The sequence below is a fragment of the Mirounga angustirostris genome, unplaced genomic scaffold, assembly GCF_029215605.1.
Source record: "Mirounga angustirostris isolate CCGP_5_RB_7025 unplaced genomic scaffold, mMirAng1.0.hap1 SCAF_8, whole genome shotgun sequence".
Lineage (NCBI taxonomy): Eukaryota > Metazoa > Chordata > Mammalia > Carnivora > Phocidae > Mirounga > Mirounga angustirostris.
Genome location: NW_026991716.1, coordinates 10651337 through 10673141, shown reverse-complemented (window position 1 = coordinate 10673141; position 21805 = coordinate 10651337). Strand labels below are relative to the sequence as shown.

The following is a 21805-nucleotide window of genomic DNA, read 5'->3' as shown; positions in this document are numbered from 1 at the left end:
TGATGAGCTCTCTCTTAACCCGAAGTTTGAATAATCATGGTTTAAAAAAAAAAAACACATGCTCAGAAATCAGAGACTAAAAGACTAAAATGTTCTTAAGAATCTTTATCAAATCTCTTCAAACAGGACAGCATTTTAAAATCCAAGATATAAATTGTAGGCAATATCCTAACACATAAAATACATAGCCACAGACCACGTTAATTTCAAGATTTCAAAGCCCAGCTCTGCCTTTGAAATGATCATTTTTGCACAAAAGTTCATGGCAGTGGTTAACAGACATTTATTAAGTACCATAATATACCATGGTTCTAAGGACATAAAGATGAATGAAATGCTGCTTAACTTCTAGAAGTGCTAACGGTCTAAAAAGGGGAAAGTAAAACATAAATGCATAGTAGCACCATCACCAAGATGGAAAGTGATAAATGAGAAGAGAACGAAGAGCTGACTGTGGGGCAGGAGAAGAACGGATTCACAGAGGTGCCATTTAAATCTGCCAAGTTTGTGGGGAGCAGAGGGGGCACGGGAAGGACAGCTCCACGAAGCCGTCACGAAGTAAGTGTGTGACGAGGGGAGCCATTCATTCTGGCATCCCCACCTGTTGTCCACCTGTCGCCTCTCCCAGCCACCTGGTGTCTGTTCTACCGTTAGGTTCTCCTCCATCTTGCCAAGAAAACTGCTCCCCGAGGCTCCATCTTCGGTCCACTGTCCTCACAAGTCTCACCACCAACAAAACTGCTTCCTCTGCGCTTTCCTCCCCAGCCGGCCAGCGTGGCTGCATGCCTCCTCCTCCCTCACATGTTCTCCTAGCGGTGTCGTTCCCTTTTTCTGAGCCTCCTACTGCTACACTGTGTCAAGCGGCCCTCGGCTCTTGCTGGATTAAGTCTTCTTCCTGAGACCTCCGCTCTTGTTCCCCGAAGTCCATTCTTCTAAGAAACAACCAGTGCCACACAGTTTTGGGTTTTCCTCTCTGGGTCCTCCTTTACAAGATTAATTGTTCCAAAGTTTCATTCCTGCCACTCCCTGAAGTTACCAGAGCTCAGTTTTAGGCCATCTCCTCTATTCCCACGACTCCCTCACTTTACATCACCTCTCCTCCCATGCCTTATTTGAAAACTATAGCCTACTGATGCCCAAATTTGTATTTCCAGCCCAGAGCGCCCATTATAGGATATCCAAAGGCCTTGCATGTATGTGTCAACTTTCCAGCTTCAAATCCACAGGGCGTCAACTGTACATTATTCAACATCCTGATTTGACTCCATTAGTATCCGTAGCCATTACCTTTGCCCACAGCACTACGGATACAATTTCCTCATGTGTCCTCTGGTCTCCCTTCAACTTTTGCTGTCTTCAAATCTACCCTCCAAAAAGCCACGAAGCAATTTGTCAAACATACAAATTGTACTGTATCACTCCTCTGCTTAAAATGATGGTTCATCATTGACAGGATGAAGTCGGATTTCTTTAATAAACGTATGAGCTTCCTTTATGTGTGGCTAACAATTTACTTCCTAACTTTTCTTCTCCTAATCAACTCAGAATTAATTCTAGTTTCTTGTACGATCAAAAACTTGCCTTTTTTGGGGGTGGGTGGGTGGGTGGAGGAGGAATGCCAGATGGAAAAAGAAAAGTTATTTCAGAATGAAGATTCTGAAATCTTATTCTTGTGGAGATGTCCAGTAAGAACTAGGAATATGGCTCACCCCTTGTGTTCAGACATAGAGTATACGCTAACAAATCAAGAACTTTCCGTTGCAGACCTAAAACTACATATCCATGAATAATGCAATAAAAGAGGAAGTATAATTCCCAGGGTATTCATAAAAGGTTTTATTTAGCACCCATGTTACCATATATCTATACCAAATAGTTCTATAATATTATTACAAAAACAGCAAAGAGTCATTTCCAGTTGTGAATCTCAGTAACTTTTTCAAATTTGAACAGAGAAACAGGAAAAACTCAAACCTGACTCCATTTTTCTCACTGCCACGTTAGAATTTTTCCATTAATGATTCAGTAATTTACTATCATGGCAGTATCTCCGGCAGAGAGCACATAGGTATCACCATTAATATTCGGCCACAGCCTTTTCATAAAGCAGTATTGTCTACCCCTTAGTGAAACCTTTTCTGGAAATGACCATGTGCCATCCTCATTTCTAAGAGGAAAAGAGACGAGGTGGTATTTCGTTCTGGAGAACAGTTTGAGAAAGACTGTCCCTTCTAAGATCTTTCAGCATCTGTATTAGTCATCTTTGAAAACGATCGTGAAGAGCAAGAAGTTTCTGATAAAAATGTACGTAAAGAAAGAGGTACAAGTATATATTGGGCTGTTTAATGCACCGCCTCAGATAACATGGAGATCCAGTCCCACGCAAGTCATTTTACCTCAACACGGCTTAGAAAAATTAAGATGTATGAGGAAATGCTCATCCTGCCACATTACATTGAGGTGGTTCTTAGTAGAAAATAACTTTAAATGTCCTACTAAAATAATGAACAAAATTTTCCCAAAGAGCCATACACGTACCTGGTTTCTCAGACACACAGGACACACATTTACTGTCTTCTCCATTATTAAAAACACAGCACACTGGACACTCCCAAGATCCCACGGGCCTTTTAAACTGATCTGCAAACCCTAAGGCGGCCGTGGTCACAGTGCAGGTGGCAGATGAAGCAGCCACAGTCACAGCGCTCTCTGAAGCCGCAGGCAACGTAAGGACTCGCTTAACACCAGTCCCAGGCTTCGGCGTTTCACAAGCCACGCATTTTATCGCCTCGGGTTTATTCTGCACTAAGCAGGTATCACAATCCCAAGTGCCTACTGCTGGTTTAAATTTGTCTCCGAAACCTGTCCCTGACGCGGGAAGAGTTGATTTGTCACTTTTACTTGGTACTCCAATTCCAGTTTGTTTAGCAGTCTCTTTTGGCGGAAGTTTTGTTGCTTGACAGGCTATGCACTTGCTGTCTGTAACTTTGTTCTGGAGTAGACAAGTATCGCACTGCCACGATGGTCTGGCTTTTAAACTTTCCCCAAACCCGATGCCACTAGAAGAAAAGCTACTTATTGCTGGTCTTGTATAAACAACTGGGCTTGTGGTAGTAGGCTGAGCAGCAAGAGAATCTGCCTTTGGTGACGTGAAACCTATAATGAGGGAAAGAGGAGAGTGTAAGCAAAAAAAACGTAAGGAAAGCTTTCTAATCAAAACATGAACTGATATGCTATTACTAGGAGAACACATACTTACACACATTTATGCAGTTACTAAAATCCAATGTGGACTACTTAGAGTTTTGGGTTTTTTTAGCTAAGCAATATTTATTAATCACATAATTAATAAGTGACACTTTGGTCCTAGTTAAAATTCTACAAAAGAGGTTTTGTTTATAGTACATTACTTTCTTCCTCTAGGAGTTTCTACTTACTGTAATTCAACCACTATCTAATTTGAGGCTTTAACTGGTAGTAATTTACCGACCTACACCGTCATCAGCGTTTGCCACACTCTGCCTTGCCGCAACCCCAACGTACAGTATATTCATAGCCTTCCTCCGTGAACTATTTTTGCTTTCAGGTGTTCCCTTGGCTAAGCCAAACGTCTTCAACATCTATAATCTTTCAATTTTGTCCAGTTATAATCCACTATTGTGGTATCCTCTACTTTCAGTAAAAATCAGCAGAGCTGCAGAGGTATGCATATTGGACAGCTATCCCTCCCAAAGTATAGTGAAGTTGTAAGGACTGGTTTTAATTATACAAAGCACATACAGAACTTTAAAATGGTAATGGTTCAATGAGAAATATGATGAAAAATTCCAACAGAGATGAACCAAACCATCTGGTAAGGCCTAGAAATACAGAAAGGAAGACCCAGTCTACCCTAGTGGAGGATGAGCTCATGCTACTCAAAGATGCCATGGAACGTTACCAAACCCTAATTCAAACAAATTGCCTCAAGTAGTTCTCCAATATAATCACAGAACCTTTCACATTGTAAATATACCTTTTTTGTAACCACTAAAGGTGTACTTAAGACAATTAAGGTATTCACACAAAATCATGGAGTAACAGGAGTTGAAAAAAGTCTCTGTACTACCAAAACTGCTGTCACTGAATTCAACTGATTCACTCCAACTTTACTCATGGGAATGACCTTCCAATCCTTTACTTTGGACCAATTAACCTTTGTTTTACATATACGAACAAACTCAGTGACCTGTTTTTCCAGCTTTTAACACAAAAGGAAAATAAAATTGGAGGGTAAGAAGATACAGAAGACTGTATTTAGAGATTTTCTAGGGCTACAATTAATCCAACCTCGAGCTAGTTTTAGCAAAAAGGCAAAACCCACATACTTCAGTTACTCCCACTGGTCTAAAATGTACTATCTTTTTAATGATTAATTTAAGTCACTAAGTTTGGTGCAATTTTAACAGTAACCATCTTAAGGCGTTACAGATTTCTTTTCCTTCCCCTTTCGCAGGTTTTCCCTTTCGCAGGTTTTCCTAATTTTCCTCAAAAGAACATAGGACTCCTCCAAATTCTTGCTATTTAAAGAAAACTGAACGGGAGGAGGCCTCGGCATCATGAATGCAGAGTATAACTTAAATGAAGATCGACTGTAGGAATACGATGCCTCTCTACGACTCAGTTAATTCTAGCCCAGGCGCTCTGGAGCTCTGCCCCAAGTGTGTCAAATCGTCTAAGTTACTGGGACTCCTGGAGGCAGTATACTCATCTCTAAAATGAGAAAGCCAGACCAAAGAAACCTAATCCTCCTAAATCTTGTTGTAGAAGCCAACCTTATCTGGAAATTCTTACTCAATTAGACATGAACATGTCTATCTGCTCAATAAATCTAAATTCTCTCTGAGCAACCATATCACCTTATCAACACTTTTACATTCCTATAGCAGACCTCACAATCGCAGTTGTAGCTGTCCTCTGATTTTCAAACTGAAAACTTACTACTATTTGTGTACTTCTAGTCACTGCCTTCAAGTTATTTCTATGAGCTCTCAAACCTTGTTTCAAGCGAGCACTGTCCCTTGCATATACCTACGTTAGAATCAGCAAATGTTGTCTTTCATTGCCCAGTTCTTTCTGAGAACAAAGCAGTTCAACATTCTCATAGAGAATGATATGTCCAAGTATATCATCAGGTTTATTTACATTTTTTTTTTTTTCCAAATTGGCCTGTCTCTACTAAAAAGCAATTCATTTTCTCCTTCTACACTTTCCTCTTTTTCTCCTGCTATACTTGCCTCTTAAGAGATTCGTATTAGGACAGTCCTTAAATTCCAAAGAAGGAGAGTTTCTAAGATATTTACTCCAAAAGAATTACATCTGACAATGTCTATTTTCAAGTCAATTCCCTATCAAACTAGCCATAATTTTTTAAAAACCTAAAGTATACCACAGACAATATTAAAATAGGACCACGAATTTGTAATTAAGATTTTAGAGCATTTTTAAAGGCAGCTGTTATCTTACCGGGGCTTTTGAGAACATCTAGGACACTTCCTTCTTTCAGGGTTTTTGCAGGTCTAAAAGGGCCTTCACAATCTTCATCTGGCTTCTTCTTACAGCTTGTACTATTCACTGCACTGATATCTTGAGCTGCAATTTTTTTTAATTGTAAAAGACATTATGCCAAGAAAAAGCACTGGATGGAGTTAAATGTATTAAAAGATCTTTCAAAGCCAATTTGGACCAACGTCTAAAATATCATGAAAAAGTCACTGTAATTCAAAGATAATGAACAAATTTACTTAAAAGTACAGGGTTAACCATTATAAGAAAGTAGAAATACAATTCCCCATTCTGTACACTGTACATTTTTCTCCTCCAAAAGGGCAAAAAGTATAAACTATAATTGTTACCCAATGAATTAACTGGTAATTAAGAAAATCAAACTGAAACACTGGAGAGGAGATGGCAACTGAAGCTCACAAACTGCATGAAATGTGTTTCTAATTACACAACAATTTACAATATTGATCAAAAAAACCTTAACAATAAATTCCCAACTGAGCCAGTTATTTCATTTCTAGAAATTCATCCTATGATTGAAAGTATCCCTCAGTTTTCAGATGCCTGGGTGGCTCAGTTGGTTAAGCGGCTGCCTTCAGCTCAGGTCATGATCCCAGGGTCCTGGGATCCAGTCCCACATCGGGCTCCTGGCTCGGCGGGGAGTCTGCTTCTCCCTCTGCCTCTTCACTCTGCTCATGCTCTCGCTCTCTCTCTCAAATAAATAAATAAAATCTTAAAAAAAAAAAAAAAGAAAAGAAAAGAAAGTATCCTTCAGTTTTCATACTGAAAACCTGGATGATAGATGCTCACTAAGGGACTGACAATATCAATCACAGAATCCATGCTGTGCAGCCACAAAAATCATCCTTAAATGCACAGTTACAGGTAAAGACTTTAGAAATAGGGCGCCTGGATGGCTCAGTCGTTAAGCGTCTGCCTTTGGCTCAGGTCATGATCCCAGGATTCTGGGATCGAGTCCAGCATTGGGCTCCCTGCTAGGCGGGGAGCCTGCTTCTCCCTCTCCCACTCCCCCTGCTTATGTTCCCTCTCTCGCTGTGTTTCTGTCAAATAAATAAATAAAATCTTAAAAAAAAAAAAAAAAGACTTTAGAAATAGAAAGTCCAGAAGGTTTTGAATAATACATCAAAAGAGTAATGGTGGCTGCTAGTGATGACTGACTTTTATTTATTGCTTCTTCTTTTTAGGTTTCCTAAACTTTCCAAGATAAACATATCCTTATACTTAAAATAAGAAATCTGTATTTTCAGTATGATAATAGCTGTGTGGTTCCATTTCTAAACGAGAAGGTTTTTACAGATGAAGTAAATTCAATACAACCTAATAGGTGTGTTTCTGTGCATGGGAGAGGAAGGCGGAATGAAAGAAAAGGAAATAAAATTGGTCATAAAATGCTAAGCACTGGGGCACCTGGGTGGCTCAGTGGTTAAGTGTCTGCCTTCAGCTCAGGTCATGATCCCAGGGTCCTGGGATTGAGCCCCACCTCGGGCTCCCTGCTCCGCGGGAAGCCTGCTTCTCCCTCTCCCACTGCCCCTGCTTGTGTTCCCTCTCTCGCTATGTCTCTCTCTGTCAAATAAGTAAATAAAATCTTTAAAAAAAAAAAAATAATATAAAATGCTAAGCACTGAAGCTGGGTAAAGAGTACATGGGAATTCAGTCTACTACTTCTGAAAATGTTTGAAATTTTCCATAATAAAATATAAATAACCAGGTTTTTCTGGAGTGTTTGCCAATTTAAAAGGAGTGGGTCAAGTAGTTTCAAAAACTCCTATCTACCCCACACCTCATGTCATAAACAAAAATTAACCCAAAATGGATCAACGATCTAAAATGTGAGAACTGGGGCGTCTGGGTGGCTCAGTCGTTAAGCGTCTGCCTTCGGCTCAGGTCATGATCCCAGGATCCTGGGATCGAGTCCCACATCGGGCTCCCTGCTCGGTGGGAAGCCTGCTTCTCCCTCTCCCACTCCCCCTGCTGTGTTCCCTCTCTTGCTGTGTCTCTGTCAAATAAATAAATAAAATCTTTAAAAAATTTTTTTTAAAAAGTAAAACGTGAGAACTAAAACCATAAAACTCTTAGAAAACCAAGGAGGTACATTTTCATGACCATGGATTTGGCAATGAATTCTTAGATATGACATCAAAAGCATAAGCAAAGAAAAAAATTGAACACTACCACATTAAAAACCTTTGTGAATCTAAGGACATTATCAAAAAAGCAAAGACACTCTAATGAATGGGAGACATTATTTGCGAATCATATATCTGATAAGGATCTAGTATCCAGACTATATAAAAATGCTTACATCTCAGCAACAGAAAGATAAACCAACTTAAAAATGGGCAAAGGACTTGAATAGACATTTCTCCCAAGAAGATAAAGGACCAAGAAGCACATGAAAATATGCTTGACACCATTAGTCATTAGAGAAATGCGAATCAAAACCACAACGGAAGGATCACTTCATACCCACTAGGATGGCTATAAACAAAAAATGAAAAATAAGCATGGTGAGAATGTGGAGAAATTAGAATCCTCATACACTGCTAGTGGGAGTGTGAAAGGAGTCAGAGGCTGAGAAAAACAGCTTTGTGGTTCCTCAAAAAATTACACACAGAACTACCATTTGACCATTTCTAGATATATATCCCAGAGCACTGAAACTAGTATTCGAACAAATACATGTACATGAATATTCATACCAGCACTATGCACAACAGCAAAAAGCTGCAAACAGCCCAAATGTCCGTCAATGGATGAACAGAAAAACGACTGCATATCCATACAATGGAATATCATTCAGCCATAAAAAGAGTGAAGTACTGAGGCACCTAGCTGGCTCAGTCGGTAGAGCACGGGACTCTTAAACTCAAGATCATGAGTTTAAGAGCCCTGTGCTGGGCATGGAGCCTACTTAAAATAAGAAACAAATAGTAAATTTTTAAAAAATAAAGAAAGAAAAAAAAGGGAGCGAAGTACTGATACATACTGTAACATGCAGGAACCGTGAAAACAGTAAGTAAAAGAAGCTAGATACAAAAAGTCACATTGTATGATTCCAGAATAGGTACATGCACAGAAACAAAACAGTGACTGGTGGTTGCCAGGACCTGGGGGAGGAGAAATGCGGAAGGACTGTTTAGCAGGTACTCGTCTCCTCTGCAGGAAGGGGGACAGAACTGTTCTGGAACTAAACAGACTGCGGTGGCTATACAGCACAGTGAGCACTAACCACCACTTAGTTTGTTCCCTTTGAAATGATTCGTTTTGCCTTCCATCAGTTTCATCTCGGTAACAAAAATATACAAGAAACAAAACACTGTGCCCACCTCTTATAATAACTGTGTCAAAACAAAACATGTGGGACACCTGGGTGGCTCAGTCGGTGAAGCGTCTGCCTTTGGCTCAGGTCCTGATCCCAGGGTCCTGGGTTGAGCCACGCATCGGGCTCCCTGCTCAGAGGGGAACCTGCTTCTCTCTCTCCTCCCTACTTGTGCTCTCTGCCGCTCTCTCTCTCTCTCAAATAAATAAAATCTTAAAAAAAAAAAAAAAAAAGCAAAATAAAACATACTTGTAGCACTCTGTCATGGTCTATCCTCCTTTAGAATCAAAACTGAGGGGTGCCTGGGTGGCTCAGTCGTTAAGCGTCTGCCTTCGGCTCAGGTCATGATCCCAGGATCCTGGGATCAAGCCCCGCATCGGGCTCCCTGCTCAGCGGGAAGCCTGCTTCTCCCTCTCCCACTCCCCCTTGCTTGTGTTCCCTCTCTTGCTGTGTCTCTCTCTATCAAATAAATAAAAATCTTAAAAAAAAAAAAAAATCAAAACTGACATGCTTTTAGTAACTTAAGGTAAATTTTAAAAATACCCTGCAGTGTACTCAAATTGATGGAAAAAGAAGATAATGGAAAAATTAGCTCCTGCCACCAAGTAATTAATCACCACTTACACATTTTCAATCAACTTCTTAACGATAGAAGTGGTGAGAATCATTCTCACAATTCTATGTATGCCACTCCTAAAAAATGCCTTAAAAATCTGGATAATATCCACAGATGTGATGAACACAAAAGTTCTTTTAACAAATTACTGCTCATCCAGTTACCATTAGTAATGCATTAATAAAAACTGGGAAGGATTTTCATGCCTTTCTTCATAACCAGGCATGAAAATGGTAATTGGCAGAAGTTTATTCCTCTATGAATTCATAGTAACATTAAAGAAAAAAATCTTGTGATAAAAAGTACACCTGAAACGTGCTTGTTACTTCTTTCTCTTACATAAGGCTGTTTTAATCAATAAAAAACAGGACTACAAACATACCAAATTCTTATTTTGTGCCACTCTCATAGTCTATATTCTTATCTTCTGGCTCAACCAAAGCTAGAACATTTAGCTTCTATGTCCTAACTCTTTGGTTTTTGTTGTTATTTTTTACTCTATCCCTTGAGGGAGGTTCTAGCTTTTTTTTTTTTTGGTGGGGGGGGTTGTGGTTTGTTTTTTAATTCCAACACTGATAAAAAAAAAAAAAAAAACAAACTGAGATAGTCAAACACTTCTGGATAGGGCAAAAGAACTTAACTGATATCTCAGCCTATAAAACCCCACTCCCACCCACACCCCCCTACCTCAATGGACATTGCTGTCAATCCATGATACCCAGGTCACCCCATTTAAAATCACTCAATATCTTCCTACTACATTCAGATTAAAATCCAATTCTTTAGTGCAACATTCAAGAATTTTTAGAATTTAAAGCTACTTTTTTTTGTTGTTTTTTTTTTTAAAGATTTTATTTATTTATTTGACAGAGAGAGACACAGCGAGAGAGGGAACACAAGCAAGGGGAGTGGGAGAGGGAGAAGCAGGCTTCCCGCAGAGCAGAGAGCCCGATGCGGGGCTCGATCCCAGAACCCTGGGATCATGACCTGAGCCGAAGGCAGACGCTTAACGACTGAGCCACCCAGGCGCCCCTTAAAGCTACTTTTTAACTTCATGACAAATTACCTACAGATTTCAAAGAATATCATGCTTTTTTCTCTAATTCTTATACCCTTGCATTTGCTGTTTATCTTTTGAGTAAAATGCCCTTGCTCAAAAATTCTTGACCTGAGTAACTTAGCCCAGATGATTCTCCACTTCCTAAACAGCAAACACTTGAAAGAAAACCACCACTATCAGAACAAAATGCTAGGATTTCATTATCTGATGACTCATTTCTTTCCCTCAATTACACCCATTCCTTGAGTTCAGAAATTATGTACTACTATCGGCAGAGGCCCTTACACATAAAAATGTTTGTGAACTGAACACTAAACCTAGAGATGGAGTGCACTGCAATTATAACTTCACCTCAATAACAATGTAGACAACCCTTCAATTTCTTATGAGATTTCATTTATAATAAACTGTCACCTTATTTTAATTAAACAAAGACGACGGATATATGTGCTGCCATGACTATCCCTGTCATAATCAAATTGTAACACTTCCATTTAGTGAGCTAAGTATTTCTGAGAACACAGACTAAAAATACTGTCAAGGATTGATATTAGCTCCTATTTGCTTTTTAGAGCTAATTTCATTCAAATAAGAGCATTTACAAGAATTGCTATAGATTAAAGAATGTGAAATACTAATCTAATGTAATGCAACTATTTTTATGTGAAAACTTGTGAGAAATTTTCACTTACCTGAACTACTACTTGTAATTGGTTCTGAAATACTACTACAGCCAGAAAGTTCTGCTGTTTTTGCAACAGGCACACTGAATGTAAATCCAATCTGTAAAGAAAAAAAATGTATCCTTTAAGAGTCTATTTAGTTTTAAATGAGTATCAAATAGCTTTTTCCTATTCCAAGTAAAAAAAAAAAAAAATACACTGAATTTCATGTATTCCAGGTTTTCATATTTTATAATCTCTAAAATTGATGCTTCTTAGAATGAATGGTATGTCCTATCAAACAGCATTTTACATTTCTCAGGCATTTTTTCATTCAAAGCAGTACATAAAATAATTACGTGCTCCTAAAGCTCATTTCTGGATTTCTAAATACCACTTTCTAATAAAAAGTATGGGACTTTATGGACAATGGGCAGGTTTCAGGCATGCAGGAGGGAAATTACAAAATTATCTGGAATATCCATCTGTGACAGAAAACAAGAGCACAGTGAAAAAGAGAAGGCAACATGTAAAATTGATATACATGCCAAAGATGCATGGGATAACTTTAACATTAACCTTATTCTCCCCAAAATATTTAACTATAAAGAAACAAATACATTTTCTGAGGCATAAAAACCCAAAACTTCTCCAGATTAAAGGCAATTCAAGAAACATGTTAACCAAATGCAATGCCATTTAGTTGATTAGGTCTTGATCTTAACTGGATGTAGGCCCAAGAGAAACAAAATAGTAATTAAAGGACAGTCTAGGGCAATGGGGAAATCTGAATATGGCCTACATTATTATTATATCATGTTAAATTTCATGGATATGGTAACTGTACTGCAGGTATGCAGAGGAATGTCCTTTTTCTTAGGGGACATATGGATGTAAGGGTATCAAGAGATTTGTATCTTAACTTTCAAATGGTCATGAGAAAATATATATGCTTATATGTATATATAGGTAGTGGAAAATAAACAGGTGTTCACTCATTCAAGTTTTCTGTACACTGAAATTTTTTTAAGTTGAAAGAAAAACAATGCTATTTCTTACCACCAATGACATCTTGGTTTTGATAAAAAATGAATCTGAAACATTCCTTGCTTGCTACTTACAGATGATGGAGGTAGTACATCTGCCTCAGTAGATTTTACAATCGGAGATGAAAATCGGAACATGGGGCTGCCAGTGCTGTTTGGAGAGGTCATTTGTACCTGGTTTTCCAAATTATTACAATATTAAAAACTTTTTAGAGAAAGAAATTGACAATAAAACAGACCTTAATTTAAGCAAATTAATCATTTCAAAGAAGCCAAACACAATTTCCTTTTAGATTTAAAAATCACTTGTTAAGGGGCGCCTGGCTGGCTCAGTCAGTTGAGCATGTGACACTTGATCTTGGGGTTCTAAGTCCAGGCCCACGTTGGGCATAGAGATTACTTAAAAATAAAATCTTTAAAAAATAAATAAAAATAAAGATCAATTGCTAAATTGTAAACTTCTGAAAAATAAACTGTAAACTGCCATAAAATCTGGCTTCTCCTTGGGAGAGGAGTACACTCTATCTCAGAGGTGAGTATCTGTCTAAAGGAGAAACATATCATCTATAAGAATACATTCAGAAAAAGTAAAAGCCAGGGTGAAAGCATAAAACAAGAGCAGTTAATTCTACCTGAGATATAAAAACAATAACCCCATTCTCACAAAAAAAAAAGCATCTTAATCAGAAACAATGTTTGGAAACAAACTTACAATCATCAGTCTCTAAGGCACTGAATCAGAATTAAAGAGCACTCCATTATAATGTATCCCTTTATAATGTACATTTAAAAAAAGGAAAACACCGTTTCCATTTTTTCTCTTCTTATTCTGAGTTATTAATTCCCATAGTGGGAACTTATCACTGCTTTCAACAGAGTATTAGATTTTTTTAAATAAAGAACAAAAATCACCTCTATTTGTACAATGGTTCTGTACCTTGTTTGTTAATGATTGCGAAGGACTAACGGGTGATGGAGAGGACGTTGTGATCACAGAGGAACTAAAATTGAAGGTAGGCAGTGAAGAACTGGTGATGGGTAGAGAGATTTTCGGCAATACTGGTACTTCCATTTCCTAAAACACAACATGTTTCATAATGATAGATATCATCTTTCATGTCACTGTTCTATCCCTACTTATTTTCAGGAAGAACTGCTACAGTTACAGGTAAACTAAGGATAGGGCAAAAGTAACACCATACTGTGTTAACAGTGTGGGCTCTTGAATCAAAAGAATTGAAAAGATCTGAAACCCAGCTTTGTCACCAGACTCGGTGGCTTTGTGAACCTAACTGCCCTCAGTACCAGTTTCTTAATGGCTGAAAATGAGAAAAAGAAAAAAAAAAAGCACACCATAGTTGTAGTATTAATATAAAACACAAAGTTATATATGGGCTCAGCATATAGAACAAGCATTTAATAAATACCAGTACTGGTGAGTTTGGTGAAACGCCTTGGTTTTTTTATTCCAATATAGCAAAGACCACCCCAAGTCTCAACCCAGGTTAAGGGCAAACAAAGAGAGTTCCACTTCTACTAATGGAATAGTTTGTTATCTGACCAATGACCTGACAGATAACAATTATAAACTCTGAACAGAAGAGAAAGAAACAACCATCTGAAAACACTGGAGAGCAACCAGAAGTAAGCAGGAACTATAGAGATAAAAAACGCTTGGAAGAAGAGAGGGGCACTGAGTGAGTTTCCTGTACTCTGTGAATTGGTGCCCCTGCTAGTTGAAATTCTGAGAGAAAACAGCAAATCTGCTCACGGAGGAATCAGAGGACGGACTAAGTGACCACAGCAGCTAGAAATGAGGGGGAAATGCAGGAATGAGGAGCATATAAATCTGCACGTAAACTGTCCAAATTTCTAGCAGACATGTAAGCTGCTCCCGTGTAAGGGAAATAAGCAGCCAACAGACTGAAGAGCTCCAGATGCCGCCCACCATGAGTGGGAGAGAGTGCCAGGTAAGTTCCCCGCCAGCTAAAACTGAGTATTTCAAATGGATGTCGTTCATGGGACATCAAAAACACCTCTGTAAAGTCAAGCCCTCTCCCCAAAGGAAAAATAAAGATGCTTTCAGATAAAAGAAAACTAAGACTATTTGTTGCCATAAAACCTGCTCTACAAGTTCTTCAGGGTGAAGGGATATGATACCAAATGGAACTCAAGTTTCTGGAAGAAATGAGCAATATATGAGCAAACACAAAAAACTTTCATTCCTCTTAATTTCTTAAAAATACATACAACTTAGAAAGCGAAAATTATATGCTGTGGGTTTATAGCCTATCTAATTTTAATACAAATGACAAGTATAATCTAAAATACCAAGGAAGAGGGGAGGTAAATCAAACTATAAAGTTTCAAGATTCTTCAATTTTACAGGAAGTGGTACAATATGAACACAAAGTAGAATGTGAAACTTAAGGACACATACCATAATCCCAAGAGGAACCACTAAGTAACATGAAGAAGTAGAGATAAAGACCAAAGTAATTAAAACGTAGTTCTAACAAATATTCAATTAACCAAAAGAAGACAGCTTTCAAAAGGAACAAAAGAAACAAAAAACAAATGGGAAAACCAGAAAACAAGAGGAAAATGGAGACCTAATCCAACTATATAAATAATTACATTAATTATAAATATTCCAATTAAAAAGCAAAAAATAGATAAAAGGCAAGATTCACCCATATATAATCTACAAGAAACTCACTTAAAAAGATATAGGTTAAAAGCCAATGGATGGGAAAAGATATAACCTGCAATTCGTACGCCTAAAAAGGTTTATTCTACTAACAGAGTGGTGGGCTATAGTAATACCAGATATAGATTTAAAACAAAGAATACTTCCAGAGACTTTTTTAAAAGAAGAACATTTAGTAATATTAAAAGAGGCAACTGAGGAACCATGATGTGAAAGGCATATGCTTTAATGAGGGCTTTAAAATATGTAAAGCAAAAACTGACATAGGGGAAAAGATAAGTTCACCAAACGAAAGTGGACAATTTTAACTCCTATCTCTCAACAACTTAATAGACTAAACAGACACACCCCACACCCTGAAAAAAACATTCAGCAAAGACAAAGAAGATCTAAGAAATACTATCAGTCATCTGACACCTTATATAACACTATACCCAAAAACCGTAAAATACAGCCTTCAAAATTCATCAGGCAGACCATATGCTGGGCTACAAAACAAGTCTCAATACATTTCAAAACATTAATATCACAACTAAACACAGTTCTAAATAATCCAAGGATCATATAAGAAATCAAAAAGGAAATCAGAAAGATACATAAAACACTACTATAAATCTTCTAGAAGAAAACGTAGAATTACTTTGCGGCCTGGGGATAGACAAAGGTTTCTTAGGACAGAAAGACAGTAAAAATAACTGAAAATAAATGGGGCGCCTGGTTGGCTCAGTGGGGAGAGCATGGGACTCTTGATCTTGGGGTTGTAAGTTCAAGCCCCACACTGGAGGTAGAGGTTACTTAAAAATAAAATCTTTAAAAAATAAAATAATTTTTTAAAAAAGATAAATTCAAGGGTGCCTGGGTGGCTCAGATGGTTAAGCATCTGCCTCTGGCTCAGTTCATGATCCCAGGGTCCTGGAACTGAGCCCCGTATCTGGCTCCCTGCTCAGTGGGGAGCCAGCTTCTCCCTCTCCCTCTGCCATTCCTTCTGCGTGTGCTCTCTGGCTCTATCTGGCTGTTAAATAAATAAATAAAATATTAAAAAAAAAAAAAAAGGTAAATTCAGACTTCATATAGAACATCTGCTGCTCAAAAGATGCTGTTAAAAAAATGAGTATGCAAGCCAGACTGGGAGAAAATACTTTTTTTTTTTTAAAGATTTATTTATTTATTTGAGAGAGAATGAGAGAGCAAGAGAGAGAGAACATGAGAGGGAGGAGGGTCAGAGGGAGAAGCAGGCTCCCCGCCGAGCAGGGAGCCCGATGCGGGACTCGATCCCAGGACCCTGGGATTATGACCTGAGCCGAAGGCAGTCGCCCAACCAACTGAGCCACCCAGGCGCCCCGGGAGAAAATACTTATAAGACATGTACCTGACAAAGTACTTGGATCCAAAATTTATAAAGAACTCCTACAACTCAGTAAGAAAACCCAATTTTTATTTATTTTTGAAAACCCAATTTTTAAAAGGGTGAAAGACTTGAAGGATACCTCAAAAAGGAGGTAATAAGCACACAGCCCATAAGCACATAATCAAGAACACAACATTATTGTTATCAGGGAAATGCAAATTAAAATTACAATGAAATAGCACCATATACAAAGCAGAATGGATAAAATTAAAAAGATGACAACTATTAAGGATGAAGAGTGAAAGAAATGCTCATACACTGTTGATGAGTGTAAAATACTATATTCATTTTGGAAAATAGTTTGGCAGTTTCAAGTTAAACACATATGGGGGGGGCCTGGCTGGCTCAGTCGAAAAAGCATGCAACTCTCGATCTTGGGGTTATGAGTTCAAGCTCCACGCTGAGTGCAGAGATTGATTGATTAAATAAATAAATAAATAAATAAATAAATAAATAAATAAATATTTTTTTAAAAAGTTAAACACATATCATACAACCCAGCTCCTCCACTTTTAGGCTATTTACCCCAAGAGAAATAAACACATGTCTACAGGAGCGCCTGGGTGGCTCAGTCGTTAAGCCTCTGCCTTCGGCTCAGGTCATGATCCCAGGGTTCTGGGATCGAGACTCGCATCAGGCTCCCTGCTCAGCGGGAAGCCTGCTTCTCCCTCTCCCACTCCCCCTGCTTGTGTTCCCTCTCTCACTGTGTCTCTGTCAAATAAATAAAATCTTAAAAAAAAAACAAAACAAAACACATGTCTACAAAGCGCTACGAGAATGTTCATAGCAGCTTTACTCGTAACAGCCAGGCACAAAAGAACACACTACTGGACAACTGTACTGATAAGAAGTTCCAGAACAAGCTACACCAATACAGGACAGAAAAAATGAGAATAGTGAATGCCTCAGAAGTAGGAGGTGATGAGTACTGACTCGGAAGGAGCATGAGTGAACTTTCTAGAGCAACAGAAATGTCTGACACTTTGAAGGGGGTTTGGGTTACACAGGTGTAACCATTTGTAAAATTCATTAAATGGTACACCTAAGAATTTTACATTTTATATGTAAACATGTAAAACAAATATTTGACTGTAGTTTGTGCTATGTATGCTGAAATATTTGTGAGTGAAGTATAAATGTCTTCAACTTACTTTGAAATGCACCCAAAAAGTAGGATATACACTTGATAAAGCAAATATAACAAAATATTAGAATCTAAGTGTTAGATATATGTGTGTGCATTGCACAATTCGTTCAGTATTTCAATACAGGTTTGAAACTTATCCTAATCAAATTTGGGGGAGGGAGAGGAAGCGAACAAAGATGCATTTGGCTCTTTCCATAGCGAAGTCTCATCTGATCTCCAATCCTCAGTCTTACTTTCTTCCCTTTAGACCCTTACAACACCTGGGCACATCAACTGAATAACCTGTATCTTCCTTATGCCAACTCATTATGCCACAGACTTGGCCATACTGGTTCTTTATAACATTGACCTTGAGCCAATTCTAAATGTGAAATCTATTCACCAAAATTTTGACTTAGTTGATCAGAAGTGGGTCCCACAAATCTACGAGAAAGTTAAAAATTATAATTGGATGCTTCCAGGTACTTCAAGTTGAATACAACAATCACCAAATATGTGCCTTACTATATATTACCTTTGTAATATCTCTACATGGGTTATCTCACATGAGGAAGATACTGTTATAGGTGAGGAAGCTAAGGCAGGGAGATACATGGTCTAAGATCATACAGCCATTAAATGGCAGGCATCCCACAGACACAGCTCAATCTAGTCTTCTTTTTTTTTTTTTTTAAGGTTTTATTTATTTGACAGAGAGAAAGACAGCCAGAGAGGGAACACAAGCAGGGGGAGTGGGAGAGGGAGAAGCAGGCTTCCCGCGGAGCAGGGAGCCTGATGCGGGGCTTGATCCCAGGACTCTGGGATCATGACCTAAGCCGAAGGCAGACGCCCAACGACTGAGCCACCCAGGCGCCCCACTCAATCTAGTCTTCTTATCACCATTTTACAGATAAGCTGAGGTACAAAGGAATTAATCTGACCGACATCACTCACAGCTAGTAAGTAGCAGGCCTGTACCTGACATGACAATATCAAGCAATTAAATCTCCCCAACTCAGTCATATTATATACTCATCTGTTTTGTATAAGCTTTTTCATTATAAAAACCAAACTGGTATTATAGTAGAGGCAAAATGCCAAATGTTTAGTGACTAACACACAATCCTTACAAATTTTGAGATCTAACAAGAAATGAGAGCTAAACCGTTCTTCTACTATCTCAAAATGCAAAATGGGTTATTTACAATATAAAGTTCTGTTAACCTGAATGTTTAAGTGAATCAAAATATACCATAATATATACCAAATATATACCAAATATACCCTAATATCAAAATATAATCTCTGCTACATAACAAGTTCCTGAAATTAGCATGTGTTTACACTCCATTAAAAAATAAAACTTCTTCCATTTGACCTATCCCAAAAGCCCATTAAAACACCCACAAAATGGGGCGCCTGGGTGGCTCAGTTGGTTAAGCAACTGCCTTCGGCTCAGGTCGTGATCCGGGAGTCCCCGGATCGAGTCCCGCATCAGGCTCCCTGCTCGGCAGGGAGTCTGCTTCTCCCTCTGACCCTCCTCCCTCTTGTGCTCTCTGTCTCTCATCCTCTCTCTCTCAAATAAATAAATAAAATCTTAAAAAAAAAAAAAAATCTTTAAAAAAAAAACACCCACAAAATGAATATTCCATCCTTTATCAAAAGTTCCCATTAACTATAACTGAATTAAGAACAACCAGTGGTCTAAACATATTTGTTATCAGAAACAAAAACAACACTGAATACAAAATAAGTAAGAAAAAGCATCTACCCAAAACCTCTTCTACCGAGATGAAAAAAACACAGGGTAGGCAGAAATTTGGGGCAGCCACCCATCGGTACCTCTTTCCTCAGAAACATGGAGACTCTAACTCCAATGTGGAACAGAACTAGGGACAGGAGTTTGGTGAGGCATCCTGGGATGCAAAGTTGGCAGTTGGCAGTTGGCAGTTGGCCGGAATGGAGAGAGGGTCCAGAGAAGGGAGGAAGTGATAAAGAGGTCTGAAAAGTTAGACTTTCATAAAGCTCCTCACAGTATACCAAGTAATAAGAGCAAAAGTAAATCAATAAATTTTTCACGCCCCTCCCAATGTCTTGATATAGCAAAGTCACATAAAACACTTATCTGTAAGACAGCCAAAACTGAGCTACAGATAGCAACCTGAACTTGAGCTAAAGATCTTAGGAATATATTCTTAAAACTTGAAACTGAAGGGAAATAAGCAAAATTCACAAATCTGTTATCTGGCAAACACCAAACAAGATGTTTTCCTCACACAGGGATAAACTTTAAAAAGCTAGAGACACAAATTTTACTGAGAAATATAAAAGCTCATCTAAAGAACAGGCTATATAATGAACTACATTACTCAGGTGCTAATTTCTTTACATATACAAAGCAAGACAAATAACCCATTTCTTAAAGGTAATTTAATCAAGTCTACATAAAGAGTTTCAATAAAAGAAAATTGGTTTGCTAAGAAAACTACAAAATTTCTTCTACTGTATCATTAATGGCATTCAAGACTTTTTCTTTCAAGATGGTAGAATACATTAACACACTCCTTTCCTTCACAACACTCCAGTAGGACAGCAACAAGTAGAACCTCTAGACCAGCACCAGAGCCGAGCCCCCAGCACAATGCCATCTACCACAAGACAGGCAAGGGGGACAGGAAGTCCAAGCTGCTAAATTAGCAGTCACGGTTCTGGTGCCTTCAGAGAGGCACAACTCCAAAACTGCTCAACAAGAAAAGGGGAGATGAAGGAAATGAAAACAAAAGACCGCCTACTCTAAATAAACTTGGAAAGCATACCAACAGACAAGAAGGAAAGCAAGACTAACTCAGACAATAATTTCAACCAAAACATGACTTTAGAGTCAACAGAAACTTACAGAAGATCTCCTATTTAAAAATCTAAAAATTCCTTAAAAAAACCACTCATGAGTCAAAGAAGAAGTTACAAATGAAATTTTAATTAGAAACAAACAACAAATGAAAGCATTATGTATTAAAACTTAAATGATCCAGTTAGGCTGAAATTCATTTGTAAAAAGACTAAAAGAAGGCCTGCATTAAACTCAAAGTAGTTAGAAAATAGAGCAGCCTATAGAAAGAAAGGTTAATTTAACCAATCTTCAAATTAGTCCTTATCTTTTTCAAACTTTCATTTTCAGAATATATGCAGAAATCTTCCCAAAAAAAAGAAATAAATCTTCCAAATGCAAGAAATAATCCAACAAAAAAATGGATAAAGAGAAACCCCAAATGACCAAGAAACTCACAAGAGGGCTCCCTCCCTTGTAAACAGGAAATGCAAAATAAAACTTCAATGGCATAACACTTCACACCCATCACCTTGGCAAAAACTTAAAAAAAAAAAAAAAAAAATCAAGTACCCATAAGGAGAAAGAAAAAGCATATCCACCAACTATCATGTGGAAGGAAGTATTTACACTACCTTCAGGAGCAAAAGGGCAACATCTAATACGTTTGTATCATCCCCTAGAATCCAACAATGCCATCCTAGAGGAAAAGCCTAGAGAACACGCTGCCTGCGCCGAAGCAGAAGTGCATGAACATCCACCTTGGCACATATTAGGAATCAACCCACATGCACCCTGCGGAACAGGGGGTGGTAAATTTTCAGACTGGACAAATCCGTAACAGTGAAGTTATACGACTTGAATCATCTTTCACAACACTGATACATTTCACAAATAATATGAAGAAAATGGCAAGTGAGAAGAGCACACACAGTGTTAATCCACAGAGCAGGCAAATACTCTAATATTCCAAAGGTCAAATCATTTCAATTGTCATTCTCTTATTTGAAGAATTACGGCTTTTTCGTGGCACCTATGGAATTTAAGGTCCTCGGTTAGGTTTTCTGTGTCGTCACAGTGAAGGGGGTATCAAACACACATACATGCACACGCACTCACACTGGGAAGGGACTGCTCCAGTGGCAGACTAGTCATTCTTGTGCTGGGTCTCCCCCAAGCCCCAGCCCTCGGGTCTCCCCTCACCACCACCACATCAAAGCTTTCAACAAACTTCAAGAATATGAAGGATAGAACCCTACCTCCTCCTCTGGAGGCTTGGATGCAACAAAGCGCGTTCTCTCTCGTCTCATCTTGCCGCCTCCACTACCTACTCCAGAAGATAAACCATTGGCTGCAGACATACTGAAATTTGGGTAAGAAAAGCCACTAGGCAAAGAAAAAGAAAATTAAAACAAATGATATATTACTCTGGTCCATAACTTGTTAACCAACTGAACACCTAAAAA

The 21805-nt window shown here is 38.3% G+C and overlaps 1 protein-coding gene across 6 annotated transcripts in view; it reads right to left on the bottom strand.

Annotated features, from left to right (window-relative positions):
* NUP153 (nucleoporin 153) overlaps nt 1–21805 on the bottom strand; it is a 77371-nt gene that overhangs the window by 14825 nt on the left and 40741 nt on the right. For all 6 annotated transcript variants that reach the window (XM_045866322.3, XM_064597134.1, XM_064597135.1 and 3 more), the window contains exons 11-16: nt 21599–21725; nt 13206–13343; nt 12344–12442; nt 11253–11343; nt 5506–5631; nt 2539–3156 (exon numbers count right to left, since the gene is read on the bottom strand). In XM_045866322.3, coding sequence (XP_045722278.1) covers nt 2539–3156; nt 5506–5631; nt 11253–11343; nt 12344–12442; nt 13206–13343; nt 21599–21725 — 1199 coding nt within the window. The remainder of the gene's footprint in view (nt 1–2538; nt 3157–5505; nt 5632–11252; nt 11344–12343; nt 12443–13205; nt 13344–21598; nt 21726–21805) is intronic.